Raw genomic sequence first — 18,183 nt, forward strand, 5'->3', positions numbered from 1 at the left:
CTACGTTACAATAGTCTGACTTCAGTCACATTGTTAAATTTCTTTCCAGTTTTCCATCCATCAATAAAGTTGGACAGTTCTTCAGAAAAGCGATGTAAATCTTCAATACATCACTAAGAAGAAGAAGAATTCGAGACTTGAATGCGCGCGCACGCACACACACACACACACACTGAGGAAGGTCGGAGAGTATTTCCTCCGAGATCACGCGGCCTATCAAGGCTTTCGGAGTATTTTTCTCTTCGTCATAAAACAATAAGAAAAGTAACCCGTGAGGACCCGGGTGGTTACTTTTCCGATTGCCGAAGTTGCTATGGAAACATTCAAGATTTCCACACAGATGTGTACGGTAACTATGGAAACATAGTTAGTGAGTAGGCATTCGCTCTCATATCTGTTCAAAGAGGGAACGCGTGTCACTTACACCTCCAATCAGTCTCCCGCCGCTTGCTACGTGTTCTTAATCTTTATAAGAATGATTGCTTTCTGTACCTCGGAGGAGCAGAAAAACTGCACGGCCTCGTGTGTTCGAGAAAACTTTGTGATGGAAAAATTACACCAGATGTCTCTGTAGATCGATAGTGTGAATAGCGTGGGCAGAAAGTCTACCGCTCACTAACTGAGCTATCAACTAGATCTCGAGTGTTGTACGGTGCTGTTTGAGTGCAGCAGAAAGATCGGTGGGGTAACCATAGCAGTATATGGATAATGTACTAACAGACGATCTTACAGCAAGACAGACGATCTTACAGCAAGCAGAAGTGCGATATTACAACCAAAAGGCGCTTGATAACGTGGAAACGCACGTTTTTGTTTCCACAAAAAGGACTTCAGTTGTAAGGGGAAAGCATCAAAATTACCTCGAGATCAGTTATCTTTGGTCACGATAACTATGGATTGGATTGTCCTTAGAATCAACTGGAAAGAGTATGCATAAAGGCGATTGGGAACTCTCCTTCGAGAGTGTGTTGCATCATTAATAAGAAATATTGTTATGAGCGTCGATTTCAAAACGCCTTCTTGCTTTTAACTAAAGTTTCTTGAAATTTGCTGATCAAATAAAGAAGCGTTCATCACGATCTTTTATGATTTTTTTACATTTTCTTTATTAATTTGCTTTTTAAATCCATAAGTGCTCGAAATCTCCCTAGCTGGGGAAACATTTTTATGTAGCCAGTTCTTTTCGAAATGCCTGGAATGTTGGTAGATTTAAAGCATATAAAACGTGCAATAAATTGTTCACTTAATAAATAAATACGTAATTTAACAATGAGTGATTCTTTCGCTTCAAATTTTTCTCTGTTGTTAAAGTTTTACTTTGGATAAGCGACAGTCCACTGATCGAGATTATCGTGTGTATTTATTTTTAAAGTTAATAAAGTTACAATCAAAAACGCTAGTCCATAAATTTGGCACCTAGGTGGGGGGAAATGGATGTGTCGATACTTGACTAAATCACGCCTGACTTCGCCAAATATCGACGTATCATTGGCTGTTTCTATTTGAACAAAATTTATCATCTTTCACTCATAAAAGTTCCTATATATTTTCGTGAAATAACTGGAAAATACGTAGAATTCAATTATAAAACGATAGTGGGCTCACGTTTACTGAATAATTAAGGGTAAGGTTCAATATGTGCCCCATCAGTATCTGTACACAGCTCAAACCTTTCCACAGCATTTCTAAACACATCCTGGAACATTTATGGAGTTATTTTGTTTGACCCTTACGTTGACGTTGATATACATCCGGTTTAATAAAGCCCCTTGCAAAGAAATCTAAGGGTTAGATCCGGCAATCTATCCAGCCAGGGTGCGTGGCTCCTCCGTGATGACTCCTCGTACTGCATCCACCTTATGCTCTGAGACACGTGGACATCCAGACCTTGGTTCGTCTCTTACAGATTCAACAACTCGCGTAATGTCTTGTCTGTTGGTCCTTCTTTTTTAAATCTTCTTCTAAACCTCCCTCTGATTTCATTGCATTTCTTTCCTTGGATTCCCAATATTACCATCATCACACGCTCCTCTACATTCATCCTGAGGGGATTCTGCAATAAAAATAAATAAATTTAAATATTAATTTAATTTAATTTTCTAATTAAAACAAAAGTTTTAGTACCGTAGCAATTTATAAAGAAAGAAAAAAAAAAACCTGAAATGAATATCCTTCGGGTTTTTCAAAAAACAAAGAAAAGAAACCCACTTTGACTACTACCACCATCTTATATATTCGTGGGATAAGCTTTAACTGCTAAAAACAAGTTCCCCCACATCGTAAGAATTTCTGACTATGCTCGCTCGCGCATTTATTGGACCTACAGACTCTGCAGTAGGCGCTCCCCTCCACAACACGTGTCAGGGTTGCTGTCACGGTATGAGTGAGATCAAACTCCATTTGGGTGCCTGAAAAGCTGCCACAGTGACGGCGAAGTTGAGTTTGTAAGCCTCCCCTGTGGCTGATACTGACAGCCGGTCGTAGGCAGCTGTCGTTGCTACGGGCTAGGGGTAGTAAGTACACAATCTATGAGGGGGAAATAACGGAGGTGACAGAGAGCAAATAAGACATCCGTGAAAAGTTTTTGTGTAACATTCCAATAAACGCCTGGATGTCGGAGGGCTATTAGATGTCATGGCGTGCACTAGATATAGGGTTAAGGCGGTCTTTGACAGACGTTTCTGTGGGTTCACTCGCTCTGGGGGATTTGTAACGATGACTGGAATCTCAATTTTATAGGTCCAACGTTCTTCCGGACCGAACAATGATCGTTACGGTGCCCTAATTGCGCTAAGGCTGGTTCGTCTTTTTTTGAGGAGACTTGAGTGGAAAAATCGCCGAAAAAATTTTATTGCCGACAGCAGAGTTGTGTGTGATGGGAGTTCGATCGTAATTTCTCTGGTGCGTAAGATAGAGGGACTCTCTACCGACACCCAGATAGCTGACATTTAACGTTTCATCAATCATGTTACATTACACCATCTTAGACCATATTATCCCGGTGTCTGCAAGTGTGTGTGTCCGAAAAATCCTGACTAATTTGTGGCAGAAAACCCTTCTCCCTCCGTCTGAAATCTGCTAACTACAGCTTGGACTGCAAAAAATCTTAAGAAGTTTTCTCGAAGTTTCCTGCAATCCAGGTGGGCCTGTATTCGAATGGGATTCGGATTCAAGCGTTGACAAGTGGCGAAACCACCATACTGTCACGGGGGACGTTCAAAGTGGAATAAATGCCCTGAATTAAGCGTAATTACTTTGCAAAATATTAAAAAGTGTCTTCTGTGATTTGTCTTATTCATAATCGAATAAGCTTTCTATTCTTCTGACCTTCCGTTTGAAAAAGTATGGGTTCAATTCCAAATTTATAATTATTACGCAATAATAGATAGCAGCTGTCCCATTTGTGTAATCGGAAGACACTTTTCCACTTGCCTCAAAAAATCTTGTGGTACACCATTTGTACCTTGGAACCTCGTCTGGCGCACGCTGGAATTCCTAGGTTTGCCGGCCTTATTGTTCCCTCGCTCCCCAGCATTCACGGTTACCCCCACAGGAATGGCAAGTGTTTCTAGCATGATTAAGACAGGGGGAAAAATGCAGTAGAAAAACTGTGAAACATTTTTTGCTCTCCCGAAGTAAGGGGAAAAAAACCCAATCAAATTCGCTTGCCAAAAAAGACTTATCAGAAGAATAACAAAAAACGGAAGTCTTCAAGCAGAAGTTCTTCTCATTGTTGAATCTATTTGTATCTCAGCGTTTCTTCTATTAAACTGTTTATTTCTGCATTTGCCTATCTGAAAGGGGAGTTTATAAAGATGACATAATTGGGAAGGGGCATGCCATCTAAGATAATGACGAACAGTAAGTGACTGTGGCTTTTTTTTCCCTTTCCCCCTGGTGGAATCTGGCGTGAGATTAGGTACGGTAATAAAAGTGTCAGGTAATAATTACCACTCTTGAACCGAATCGTGGTCTGCTGGTGAGAACTTGCTCACCTACGTGCACCCTAATTTGCTTGTGCACACGGAAAGAGACATTGTCGAGCGAATGGAGCTTGCCAAATTAAAAAGGGTGCATTAAAAAGCCGCTTGCAATTTCCGGTTACTTTTAAGTGTCAAGTTCGATGGCTGGGGGCACGACCCCTTATTCAGTCATTGCCTAGAGCGTAATTTACGCTCGAAGACTCTTTATCGAGAGACAGTCGTGCTTAGTGGACGAGGCAATCTGACCCCCTCCGGTTTAAGGAAGGTCCGATATTTTAGCCTTATGTTTGAAAACAGAAAGATTTCTAGAAACCCTTCCTTTTAGTTGACCCAATGGACTTCAAAAAGATGCGCTGACTCGCAGTTTTATGGAATAGACACCATTCTTTCTCTCCGAGTTCATCTTAATCCTTCAAATAAGGCTGGAGAATATGTATTTCCTTATAAACACTGAAAACAGCGAGCGAAATTCACTATTGCCTAATTCTCCGGTAGGTGGCACTGTACCTCGATAATATTTAGCGTACCGAAGTACGAATTATCGACAGGAATGGTTGGTGCGCTTGCCCAAGAGAAGAATTTTCTAACTCTAATGCATTGCGCAATAATACATTTTTTATAAGCTTTAGAAACACGCCACTTTAGAACCTCTCTTGCAGCTTCAACCACCCCATGTCCGTCCTAATGCCCCCCCCCCCCAGATACATTTTTTTGCTACCATTGCATGCAAGCTAGGTGTGGTTGATGCTGTTATTCACTGAGATGGGGAGGAGACTGTCTCCAGACGCCACACCTAGGGATCTTGTCTTGTGTGGGGGAAGGGGAAGGCTTAGAAATGACGATGCTACAGACTGGATGATTAACACACCGATCGCCATGACTAACAGTCTTCTTTTATCGCACCTTTAAGAAAAACGCATAATTAAGGAAGTTATTTACATTATAATAGGTCGCTTATTTGAAAGACTTAACCCGAGAGCAATGTCCAGTAGCGACCTCTGCTGAGGAACATTAATAACCTCCGTATATCTATCTACATGGCTGGGAGATTGATGGAGATCTGCCTCATACATGAAGAAGTGTCCTCGTGGCCCATTACCCTACAGGGGCAGTATGTAGCAGGCTGCCGCTCTAAACTACTGTTTAAGCAGCTTTAAACTTTGTGTAGCCCGACTGATATTTTTTGTCGACTTCTCTTTCTATTATGTCTTAAAAAATTACTTTTTTATTAGCAGACATCCGAGTGAGGTTTTGGTAATATGCCTTATTTTATTGATTAAGAATTAAAAATACTAAGCCATCGACTGCGCATCTTTAGTATTAGTCATATGGTGCAAGGAAGCCCCAGCACGAACTATGTGGGTCCCTCCTCAGGTAGATGCGTTTCCAGCTGAGCTTTGAATTACCCCCCAAGCTGTCAGCCCCAACTATCGCTGGTTAAAGGAAAATCTCTGCAATGAAATCATGACATCCAACTCTTTGATCAACAGATCTTCCAAATGTGGCAATAACCTTGGTTACTTTGGTTACTTGGTTACTTGATTTACGTTGCTGACTGCTACTCCACTGCTCAAAGTGCCCCATATAATTTCTTTCAATTTAGAGGAATGCCTCGTATTTCATTAAGAGCTTTTTGCCACCGTTGATAATACGAGATTGCTGACGGATACTAGGATATGAAGTGGTAATTTCATATACTAGTGTTACCTAGTTTCATATACTATCATCAATTCCTAATGATAGAATTATCCACAAGTTTTAATGATTGTTGATAACAGTTAACTTCGTTCGTTGTTATCAAAAAGATTTGGACTTCAGTGTATTAAGTTATAAACGCTGTGAAGTTACCTCTCTGCATTTCAGGTCATTAGCATTGTGTGAATTCATACACGAAGACGATTTATACTTTTTGATTGAACTAATTATTATTTCCGTGTCTCGATATTCTATGTCATCTCTTATTATTTTACGTTTCTTTTTTCAGGAAAGTGTGTCGGCACTGCAAATGTCCTCGAGAAGAGCACGAGGGTGCTACAGGTGCCATTGCCATGGCAGAAAGTGAACGGATGTTACAAAAGGTGCCTCTGCCATTGGTCAATAACGTGGATGTCCCACAGAGACAGTCGCAGTCAGATGATGACAGCGGTTGTGCCCTGGAGGAATACACATGGGTTCCACCTGGACTTAAACCTGACCAAGTAAGTAAAGTCCGGTCATTGATTCTCTAATAAATTTTGAATAAGTTTTAAATTTTGAACCACTGACTACTACTTGGAGCATTTACGTGGTCATTCTATCCAATAGATTTTCTAATTAGTATAACCAGCTGTTGTCTAATCCCTGTCATTTAACCACATCAGATTTTAACCGTGTGTGAACGCTCATTTTTTGTCCCTTGAACTAATTTTCAGCTTGTATATTTTTGTAGAAAGATAACGTAATTAAACAAAATATCGAAGCTGGAAGTGATCGCATCAAATGAGTAATGTTGTTGGATGCGACCGACATTGAGTCGTCTTTCGACTCAATGCCAGTCCAGTTCACATTGATTCAAGCAAAAATTTAAAAAAAATAATTAATAAATATCCTCCCACTGCACGTGTGTATTTATCCACCCATTGGATAAATACACACGCCCAGTTAACGAGACGTTTCATTTAAGGGAACCACAGCGACTACCTTTTCAAGAGATCCACTGTGTCGGTGCCTTCTTCGAGGCATCAGCCTTGTGAAGATTCCCATGAACGCTCGAATTTCTGCCATGGCCATCTAACTGCGAAAGAACCATTGATGCCCCTATGCGAGCAATCGGGACAGACAATCGACAGGCCAAACTACAAATATGTAACTTTAATATCTACTAACTAAAAATACAAAGTAAGACAACAAATTAAATACCAAATTATAAGACCTCGAATATTGAACAAACACAAAAAATTCAAAATACAGAACATGAAATTAATTAACAAACTATATTATAAAATAAGTAACCGTATCGATTTAATCTTTTTAATTGCTTGTTTTGTATTCCAAGTATTCCAAGACAAGAACAAAGTTGAGTTCTAAATAAGCAATCTCGAGAGATAATGTAATTAATGTAATAATAATATAGTCAATGTTTTGGGGAACGGCGAAGGTGTATATGAATTAGAAGCCTTTTATTATAGCTACAATAAGTATAATACTTATTTATGGGATGGAAGAATTCTGTATATTAGTGATAAATTTAATTTTATTACTGATGAATTGATTTAACTGAAGAATTAATTTCAATTTTAAGGAATAGAGCAACCTCTTAAGTTCGAAAACTGTCACCTGGTGGATCACAATCGCCAAACAGAAATTCGTAACAATTGGCTCGCCTTTCTCTTTTCTAATTAATGATTGCAGTGTGTTCATATCAGTTTATCAGTTACAGAAAGGAGCAGTTGCAGGTTGCTAGCATTTTAGATCGACTCCAAAGTAATTCGAGCCACTAGGGAGCTGTAAACTGGAACGAAGCGTGCGGATGTGACCAGAAATTACAAACTAATGGCATGCAGAAAAGTTTCTGAAGGAATATGTAGTTAGGAAGCTGGACTATTCTCGAAGCAATACGAACTAAGTAAAATATGAGATTTGTCGATATAAGAAAGGCGATATTGCAGTCTTCAGACGTCGATACGATCGAGTAAAACTAAACATTATCTGGAAAGGGAGGAGTACAGCAGTATTGAGTGCAAATGAAAAGAAAAATAAAGAAATTTGATGTAAAGACCGGCATGAAAGCAAGGGAAAGGTTGGAACTCTATAAACAACTGTTTTCTTTTCATTTTTAGAAAATATTTCACTCTTGAAAATAATTCTACAAACAACACATACTGCGTAGGATGATGGCGAGTTATTAAATCTCAGAAGAAGGAAAAGGAATATTTCTGTTAATGCATTCTGAACACCAGGACTGTTAGCGACGACTTTAACGCAATAAACGATTTCTGTTCCAGTTATTAATAATTATCTAAACAGCTTCGACCTCCTGCAGTAAATACTTCCAAATGAAAGATAGTTTGTTCTCCGGTGTCTTGAATTATCTCAACCCTCTCGTATTTACGTAGCAGACGTCGACCCTTCCACTCCCTTCCCTTAACTTTTTTTCTTCCGTATTAATTTAATTACTTCCACGTGCAGTGGAGTAACTGCCTTCCAGACTATACGCAATCGTGAAGCACTTTCTTCACCCTTTTTCCCTTCCCCCCGAAGATGTCCCTTTCGAACTAGGTAATGATTTTTTCCCTCCTCCTGGCTATGGATATGTGCTGATTAAAGTGATGGCGTCTTAGGCCTGAAAAGACGGATGATAGTCGACCGCAGCTTTCTTGCGGTAAAGAGACATTAGGGACCTATTGTTAGCACGTGAACGTATGCCATTTGCGGTCGTTGACACACACAACTACCACCAGATTCTTTTACATTTTTTTTTTTTTTTTTCTTGTTGCTATTGGTCACACTCGGGGCATTTGTTCCCTTTAGTATCACGATTCGTAATGCCCCAGGGAGGAGACTGGGGTCTTGCAAAACACGTTCTGCCTGAAGAAATTCCCATCCCTCTTAATTTTATTTGAGAATTTTTAATATCTCTCTCTCTCTCTCTCTCTCTCTCTCTCTCTCTCTCTCTCTCTCTCTCTCTCTGTGAGTGTTCGAAGTATTTCCTGATTCTTCAATTCATTCTTCCTTTAAAATGATTTGGCTTACTCTCAGATCTGCACAAGCCAGCTAGGCATTGGATACCCATTGGAAAATCTTGAATTATAGAGGTGGGCCTGGAACACCTCACATCTGAGTGCTAGAGTTGGCCTTAGATACAGTCCATATCTGCCAACGGTGACCAGGAAATGTCGAGTTTTTGAGTGACCACAGGAGTACCAGTACATCATATATAGACCATAGGGCATTATATCAAGATGATGATATAATGCCCTATGGTCTCAAGCACTTAATGATATGTAAAAGGACATAAGCCCTCCATAACCAGAGGAAGACACCTGATAACACTGGAGACAGCGAGTCAGGTGGTTCAAAGCCAATTTTCGATCGTTTAAAGTTACAGGCAACTTTAACCGCTCCCGGAAGTGACCCTAACAAAACGGCCACCGCTCCATATTCAAAACGATGTACTTGAATCCTGTAGCCATAAATCCACCATGCGATTGACCACCGCAGGTCCACTGCTTGCTTTTAAAATTATGGCAGATATTGTTGTCACTGCTAAATTCATGCAGCTTTTGAAGCAAAGACTGACCAATCGTAATATGGACCTGGAATGTATTTGATTCTTTGATTTGATTGTAAATCGTATTTGATTCTAAATTGGTATTTGATTCTAAATTGAGCTGAACCTCGAGAACTAGTTTATGAAAGCCTTCCGTTTACATTGGCTCGCTAATCAGAAACTTCTTGATGTATATGATGTTGAAAGAACGGAAAAATTGCGTCACAACTACAACTTAATTTCGCGTATGCCATTGAGATTTGGGCATGGACATCGCTAACGTTAAACGGCTTTATACCGCTGAGTTCTGGCTTCTCAAATGGGCCAACTACAAATATCATATTCCACAACAGCGGTGTTCTACCCGCTTTAGCCAATCCTCAGCCATTAAAATGATTATCAATCACATCATGGCTCCACTTATCTGGGGAATGTGACTGTAGGATCCTCCTCTCTTTTTAACATTGAACGCTATCCCAGTGCTCTTTCGTGGTACTGTAGACTTCATTTCCAGATCACCTGTTCTTTCATATACAATTTCCACCTGTTTCCAATCGTTAGATGTTGATCTGAACAAGTTTGTCAATGTGGCCGGTACACGTGGCGTGCCTGAACTGGCATTTCTTACTGCACATTAATTGGTCATGCTCATACCAATTGATTTCTTTTTCGATACTTTTTCCAGTATCAATGCAGAGGAATGCTAGCATGTAAGAATTTGTAGTCGTATCCAGAGTTGGGAGTTGTCATCAGACTGCTATTATATTTAGTTGCTGTTTGAATGAAATGCTTCTGAAGTGTTTCCAGCGGTTATGTCGTGTCACAAGATGGATAATTCTAATTGTTTTTTAAAATGTTTTGAATTGCAGTTATTCGCAAGTTATTTGAATTGATTAACTTTGTAATAATTGTGTCGTCACTGTAAATATAAGTAAACTTTATTTGTCTTCTCACACAATTTTAATCTTTTACATTATGTTCTAGTTTGCATAGTCAGTTTAATTTTTCCTAACTGGTGAACTGATTATCTTAATGGACGCCTTTTTCATCCCTACCAGTTGCTAGCATACTGTCCATCTTCTAGTCCACACGTTCCTGGTGGGAGATATTGTAGTGATTATCATTACTTACCTCGATAAACATTCTTTATAAATAGTGACACTTGGCTAATTTCGTTCGTTCTTCGGAAGAGCATGAATCAGTATCATCATTATCCCACTTAGACATCTCGTAATTTGAAATGGTGCAAATCCTGCTCACTTCGCTGGATATTCTGGTTCAGCGCCCCTTCCTGGGCCAACACTTCTTCCAGCCTCCTCCTCCTTCAAATTGGGGCAGGAGGAAGTGGTAAAAATGGTAAGGAGAGTTTTCCTTCTTTTTTTTCCTCAGTCTTCTGCTGAATATTTCTTCATTCGGTGAAAAGAGAGAAAAACGAATCGAGGGGAAGAGTTATTGAAGATTCGTCTACTAGCAAGCCGCAATAGACATTTTCATGGTGTTCGAATTCGACTCTCGTGAAGCACCGTACAAACTTTTGACGTTTGTTGACCTCTTGAACTCGAGAATATCCACAGTCTAGACGTAATCTTTATCGGATCATCACCGTTGTCTAGCATTAATGTAATGTGTTCATCACATGTTCACGAAGTGTTTATGTCATTTACAGCTGCGAATAATCATGCCACGGATGTTTGTAACCAATCTGTGTGTTTAAATCCTTCCATTCCGTGGAGTTCTGCTTCGAGGATCAAGTTATGTTTACCAGCAGCGTGCAGCCACCAGAGTAACGAACTCTTGGTATTTACATTTAGTCTTCGCCAAGTCAATAGCTGGAAATTGGGTAATCGCTTCAATGTTGAAAACTGGCTCATTGTTTAACCTAGAGATGAAAACGTAGTCATATAAACTGTGATTATAGTATGCACATCTGAACAATTGCCTTTTAAATTTCTTCAAAAGATACCCTTTAAAACAGCTTTAAGCAGTATACGATCGTTAGAGAGACCAATCATTTAAATTATAATATATCAAGTCTGAACCTCCGGCAGGAGGAGTCGGTCAGCAGCAAGGTCTGATGACGGGTATCGGCAAGATACCTGAAACGTTACTCAATCTATATTAGTTTAGGTAGCACCTAAATAAAATATATTAAAACTCCACGTGGTAATTTACATATATTATAATTTGAATGGATAGAAACTACGTAATGTCCTTCCTTAACCATATTAGAGACCAGTCACTTACACCTCATCCCTCCCCGTCTTTACATCCCATCGATCAGCAGTTCTCTTAATCCTGTTCAAGCACAAAGATGGTATTTTATATTAATTTCGCTGAATAACCTGCGTTCTGCAGTCCAATACTAAATGCCATCTTCATCTGGTGATCGGCTGCCATAGCCAAGGTGCATTTGACCGTGATTCTATCACGTGACTGATAAATACGGTGCTTTTCTTGTATTCTATTATCTATCTTGTACATTTTTTTTTTTTTATTCTGTGTAGCTTTCATCGAGTATAAACAAAAAATTTATTTATCTCAGAATACTGGTTGTTGCGAAAAAGCTATTTAGAGGGCAATGAGTCTTTTAGAGCTTTCTTTTTTTTTTTTTGTCATAATGGTAAACCAGGCCTCACTGTACCGGAAACCAAATTGATCTTTGGAAATGGACGTATCATAGAAAAGGCCAATAATCCTCCCATCCATTAACCTTTCCAGAGTCTTACCAAGGTCGGAGAGGAGAGCAAATCGGCCTAAAAGGCTTTTCAGTCGAGAAGCTTGAAGTTTCAGGTATCAACTTAAGAAGTGCTTTTTTTTTTTCCAGGTGGCAGGAAAAACTCCTTCATTGAGACATTTGTTATAAAGATTCAAGGGTGCAGCAGGAAGAAGTTGAAACATTTTTATAAAGATGCCCTCTAGCAAGTCCAAACCAAGATAGTTGGAGTCCTTGATCTTAGAAACAGCAACGTCAACTTCTTGGGTGGGATGGAAGCGGTGGAGTTGTAGCATTCATTGCCTTGTCTGATTTCTTAATGGATAGGTAGATATCATCTGATGAATCAGCAGGAAGTAAAGAGTCCAGAATGGAGTTAATTGTATCTTGCCAGGTCAGGGTTTTGGAGTCGTTTAAAGAAGGTTTTGCCGAGATTATATTTTATGTGCTTGAATATATTTTACATATTGTTTTTTTTCAGCTGTTGATATTAGTCTCTCAATCTCAGGCGATGGTCAGCTCCTCCTACGGCGCTGATAGGTCCGTCTAGTTTGATGGGCTCGACGCCTAAATGAAGTCAATTCATGGTCAGTCCCACCAGGGAGTGGGATGAGAACTTAAAAGTTTTCTTACAAGCAGCCAGAGAACAATCTCGAAACAAGCCATTACTGACCAAAGTAGCAGTTAGAAGCATTAAGGTCATGCAGAAGGTTAATGGTATCAGCTGAAAATTCAGAAATAATTGATTCACCGAAACGATTCCAGCGGATATGTCTCGTGGATAAGCATCTAAGATCCATAAGTGGAGTAGCGAAATAAGAAACAGAGGATATAATAATGGAGCAATGGTCACTGGAACGAACCGAGGTTGGGGTTAACAGTACGATTAGTGCTTGCAGTAGAAAGTGTGTGCGAAGCAATGGTGACATCAATATTGGACTCACCATCGAAGGAACTAAAGGTATATGGTGAGTTAGGTTTATTTGAAATTTAGTTTATGAGACAGTAGAAAATCTTCATTGAGCCGGCTCTTTATAGTCACTGGAGTCACAGTGCCACAGCGTAGACTTGGCATTGACATTTCGGATTATGATTAACAGAGCAGGATTCATTGAATTTGAATTGAGTCGAAGTTTGACGTCAATTCTCTTTATACTCTTCTCGATGACAGTACGTATGACTCGTGTGAGCGATTATTTGAGTGCCACTGGCTCCATTCTGTAACGCGTGTCTTATCTTTTTCTGTCTCTACTGGAGCAAAACAGAAAAGGTAATCTGGCATCTGATGGAGACCAGGGTTAAATTTATCGAGCGAGAGTTCGGTTTTTTGTTTTAACCCTTTCTAGAAGCGCACATACACAGCTCGGCGCAGAGAGGCTGTAGAGGCGAAACATCAGTTGCATCAGCTATTCATACGGTCCCCCGGAGTTAGTTAACGAGGTTCTACTGTAAATAGGACAGGAGTAATCAATCAAGGTTTGTTGCTTTGTATCTGTTTGTGTAAACCGCTCAGTGCCGAACCCCACCTACAGTTGAACGGCGTAACTAAGCGTACTTGAGTAGTTCTTCAGACTTATTTTCGTTATTACGGTCGGATGAGCTAAAGGTTAAGTTGAAAAAAAAAAAAAAAACATAAAACGATTAACTGGCTGCTACGTGACAAATTGAAAGGAGGTCGCTCTCACCGCTTTAAAATCCGGTACCGCGTCTTGCCCTTAATTTATATTCTTTCTTTTTTAAATGCCAGTTGGGACAGCATGCCGACAAAAATAAAAGAGACGTTCGTCCGTTTTCTCTGACGACTCCGTATCAACTCTGAAATTCCGCGAGTGACAGACTTCAAGGAGGAGCGACCGACCATTTTGTTTGACACAACCCATTTCATTAGTGTGAAGGTTGAAGCAGTGTTGAAGGTCGAAGGCACGTAGGGCATAAGCTGTTCTTTCCAGATGGAATATTTAAAATGCTGAAGAGAAGACCGCATTAGGTTTAACATCGGGCCACGTGGGGTCACTCTGCTAACGAATTCAAATGTATACTCAACAATTTCCATTTCAGATTTCGCTCGACTAATTTCGTTCAGCGAGCGCCATTTTACTAAAAGAAAACTGTGCAAGTTAATGTAGTCGTAGCCAGTTGTGGCAATAATACAAAACAGAAAGCAGAGAAGAAGATAAAAAAAATACTGTATTGGAAACATCGATGATGTTAGATTAAGCATTGTGGTACACTTTAGGTGCCTTTGATTATCAAATGACGTAACTCAGAGGTTAAAAACTTCTATATTGTGCTGAAGAAGTGTTCATTGAAACTCGGGTATTTGTTGTTGTTGGATTTAAGCGCGTCAGAAACTTAGGAAGTATTGCACCATTGAGTATTCTCTGTGACTCTTAACACCACTCTACAATGCAGATGCCAATTTCGAAAAGAGACACGACATAAAGTATCACTTAGTTAATTAATACTACTAAGAAGGGAATGACAACGATTGGATGACTTATGTTCATTTTGTGAGGGTGATTGGTGAACGTACCAAGAGGGTTAATGGTCAAATCTATAGCTTTTCCATGATGTACGAAAATGCGAAGATGCTGGGCTAAGTGGGCTATATTTGTTGTCTAGTATGAAATGCTCACGTTATTCCTGTACTCCACTGGACGATTTGAGCTAATATATTTTTCTTTAATAAATACACGTCTTTCTGCGTTCCCTGTGCTTAGGGAAAGGCAGTGCCTCGTTTCTTCAGGATGTGTGGAGTGGCTTCACTGCTCACGAAGTGGCGAGCTATTCGATCACGGAGTGACGGGTATTCCTCCTGTTTTTAGTAACGTACCATTCCACCCGCGGTAATTTGTCAGCTTTCAGTTATCAGTTTAGGACAACAAGAACATCGGCATCCTCTTCGTCACCCACACTCTCCCCTCGCGTTGTTCCTACTGACGGTGGAAGAGAACGGAAGCATTGTTACTCGCAGCATCTCAGAGCTCCGTGTCTTCTTCTGTTATCTGTTGTCTGGTGGCGTGTCATCGTTCCTGTAGATATTGCCCGCGTCTTTTGTCGTTGTTGTCGATCCATTCATCATTCCCGTTACGTGCCACGCGCTGGTGACGACGACAACCCAACGACAGTTCTCATCTCCCTATGTAAATCCCTCGGGGGGGTCCGAGAAATTGGGTTCCACGCACTTCGAAGTTTTCCATCTTTTCGAGACGATAAGAAGTTGTCCGTTTCTATCCGTGGGTTACCATGGTTACTAGCAGGGAAGTAACGGTAGAAGGGGACCTTGTTGAAGATTAACTGGATCAGAGCAGGATCATTATCTTAAATGGCGAAAGTGACAAATTGTCGCAGATTTTCAAGTAGTTCTTCTGTACAAACCCTGGAAGAGGGTGGGGAGGGGGGTCTTGAACTCTAGGAATGAGCGAGGAAGGCCTGTGAAATGGGCTGCTAAGAGATTTGCCGATAAGGGAGGAAACATGTTGGTCAGATCGAATAGTAAAGTAGCGTGGAGTGAGACATTCGTAAAGATAAATCTTCAGGAAGTCGCTTCCGATCATTGGGTGGGAACGAAACCAGGGAAAGGGCTTTATCATTCGCACTGCGAAACATCGAGATCGTAGGGAACGATCAGCCTTTTGCATTTTGGTAATCTTAGCATGTCAGTTTGGAATGGACATGCCATCGCTTTAGATTTTTTTCCAGACCAACACATTTTCCAGTGGCGTGCTATCTAAACGTCCGTTTGTTTTCTTAACCTGTGTCAGTGATTATTTGATAACATAGTACACTAGAATCCATGGTAAAGTAGTGTTCCAAACTCAAATAGCCTTGACTTCCTCAAGCACTTCTTGCGCAACTTACTGTGCGTCGAAGTCGACAGGACGTGCAAATGTTAAGTCAGCGTTTCCCAAACTGGGGGTCCACGGAATCTCTGGGAGTCCGTAGACCAGTTCCAGGGGGTCCGCGAAACGTTCAGAAGGTATCAAGTAATATGTGTTTATTTTCTTAAAAAATATACTGATAGAATCAGAACGAATTTCGTTATAGAACTATTTTCGATACGATTAATATATATAATTGTTATACATAATTCAAATTATTCGTTCTGTGTATAGCAAATTGATGATAAATAAGATTATTATTATATGTGTGTGTGTTTGTGTAGGGGTCCGCAAATCTTTGGGAACCGCTGTTTTAAGTCATACAGAGCGCAAATATTGAACAAACATTCTTTAATCCTTTTGTTTTGGAGTTTTTTTTACTCACTTATGTAAAATCTCTTCATGTGTTATGTGTAATCTAAACTAGTTTAACAATTTTAGAAAGGTGGAAGATAAATTATAGGTGCTAATCTTTTTGCTACTGATTTATATCTCTTGAACAGCACCGTTCTATTGATGATTCGTTTTATATTCGTTTGAATATAATACTAATGGCTGTTTTGATATATTAGTTCTCACTACTGATGACGTCCAGTCAGCCATTTCTCGGCTTAAAGATTTCACTTCTCCTGGTCCCGATACCCTCCCTGCTCTTTTCTTCAAGAAAAGTAGTTCGTCTCTAGCTCCAGTTCTTACAAATCTCTTCAATTACTGTCTTCTTCATGGCTGTTACCCTTCTTCGTTCAAAGAGGCTTATATAATCCCGATTTATAAAAAACAGGGTGATAACGCTAAGCCTAATAACTACAGACCTCTTACTATACTGAATACAATTGCGAAAATTTTTGAACTCCTACTTTATAAATACCTTAGTTCCCATCTTCACCCTTTTATCAATAATCATCAGTATGCTTTTCTACCCAGGAAATCAACCGTTTCAAATCTTACCCTGTTTTCTCATTTCCCACAAACTAATTTGGACAAAGGAAATCAAATTGATTCGCTTCTCCTTGATATTTCATATACATTTGACTCTGTCCACATCAATCTTTTGCTGTTCAAGCTCTCATCTTATGGTCTACGATCCCCTTTACTAGATTTGCTTGATTCACTGCTTAGAAATCGTAAACTATCCGTAATAATTGATGGCGCTTCATCAACTCCGTTTTTACTGTTTCGCAAGGTGTTCCTCAAGGCTCATCCTTGGGTCCGTTCTTCTTTACTGTTTACATTAATAATCTGTTAACCTTATTTCAGTCCATTTATGTCGAGTAGAAACTCTATGCGTATGATATTAAACTTTACAAAGTTATTTCGAGTGTGACAAAGTTATAATTCTTCTCTATAAACAGATTATACTTCTTGATTTTTTTGATATTTCATATCATTAGGATCGAAGGTTAGCGCAGAGAGACTTCGAGTGTTTTCTTCAATTACTCCGAGTGCAATTGAAGAAAACACTCTTACACGAATATGGCTGTGGCTTGTTGTGCGATTCAACATCTTATGAGTGGATTGGGCTGCAATTGTTTTCATATACACTTCATTTTATTGCAATATTTGAATGGCTGATAGTGACTTTGGCATGAATGTGCCGCTCAATTTAAGTTTACGTCATTTTGGCAGCAGCATTGGGGTTGATCTCAAGGATTTTGCAGGGATGCGGTGAATACACAGATCCCAGAAATTTGGAAGTGAAATGTCATCGGTTAGCTGATTATCGTTGTTGTTAGCCTAGGCAGCTCCATCTGTCTCTCTCGTACTTGTGGAGGAACTTGTTGTTTATGAAGGGTCCAGTTGAGTAGCCAGTACTCTTCAGCACAGGTTTTTTTTCTTTACTGTTGGAGCTGCTAACTCCAAATTTCTTTTGCAAACAGCACTGCTGGATAAGTTGTGGTCTCGATATATTTTTTCATTCTTGCATCATTTATGTACCGAAGATCATGTGTAGTGCACCATCTAAAACCACGCATTTTCGTTAGGGCCTCAGTATGTTGATGGAATCAAAGCTTTGGGTCCAAAATATTTCTAAGATCTTTTGTGGTTATTGTCTCTTAGGATTTGGGTTTCACGGAAGGCGAGTAAAATTTTGGCTGATGGCAGCTTCAAAGAGCATATTATCATCTCGGATTTACTGGGATCTAGACGCAGCCCAAACTGTTGAAAGCAGTAAACGAACTCAGTGATTCTCTTATTTATAGAATTAGTAATGGCGGTTTGGGCCAGCTTCCGGCAGAATGGAGTCCGTACCTTCGTGTTATTTGCGTACACTAAAATATCTTCTCTCTCGTCGATGAAAGCTATGAACGCAGCCGTGAAAAGCAATCTGGACAACCCTCCTCCTCCTCGCGGCACCCC

At 39.9% G+C, this 18,183-nt stretch overlaps 1 protein-coding gene across 3 annotated transcripts in view; it reads left to right on the top strand.

The window, feature by feature from the left end:
- LOC150086897 (uncharacterized) overlaps nucleotides 1-18,183 on the top strand; it is a 304,701-nt gene that overhangs the window by 243,651 nt on the left and 42,867 nt on the right. For all 3 annotated transcript variants that reach the window (XM_090372793.1, XM_090372794.1, XM_090372795.1), the window contains one exon: nucleotides 5,968-6,181. In XM_090372793.1, coding sequence (XP_090228919.1) covers nucleotides 5,968-6,181 — 214 coding nt within the window. The remainder of the gene's footprint in view (nucleotides 1-5,967; nucleotides 6,182-18,183) is intronic.

This window comes from Mastigoproctus giganteus, chromosome 4, assembly GCF_048544385.1.
Source record: "Mastigoproctus giganteus isolate SK-2022 chromosome 4, ASM4854438v1, whole genome shotgun sequence".
Classification (NCBI taxonomy): domain Eukaryota; kingdom Metazoa; phylum Arthropoda; class Arachnida; order Uropygi; family Thelyphonidae; genus Mastigoproctus; species Mastigoproctus giganteus.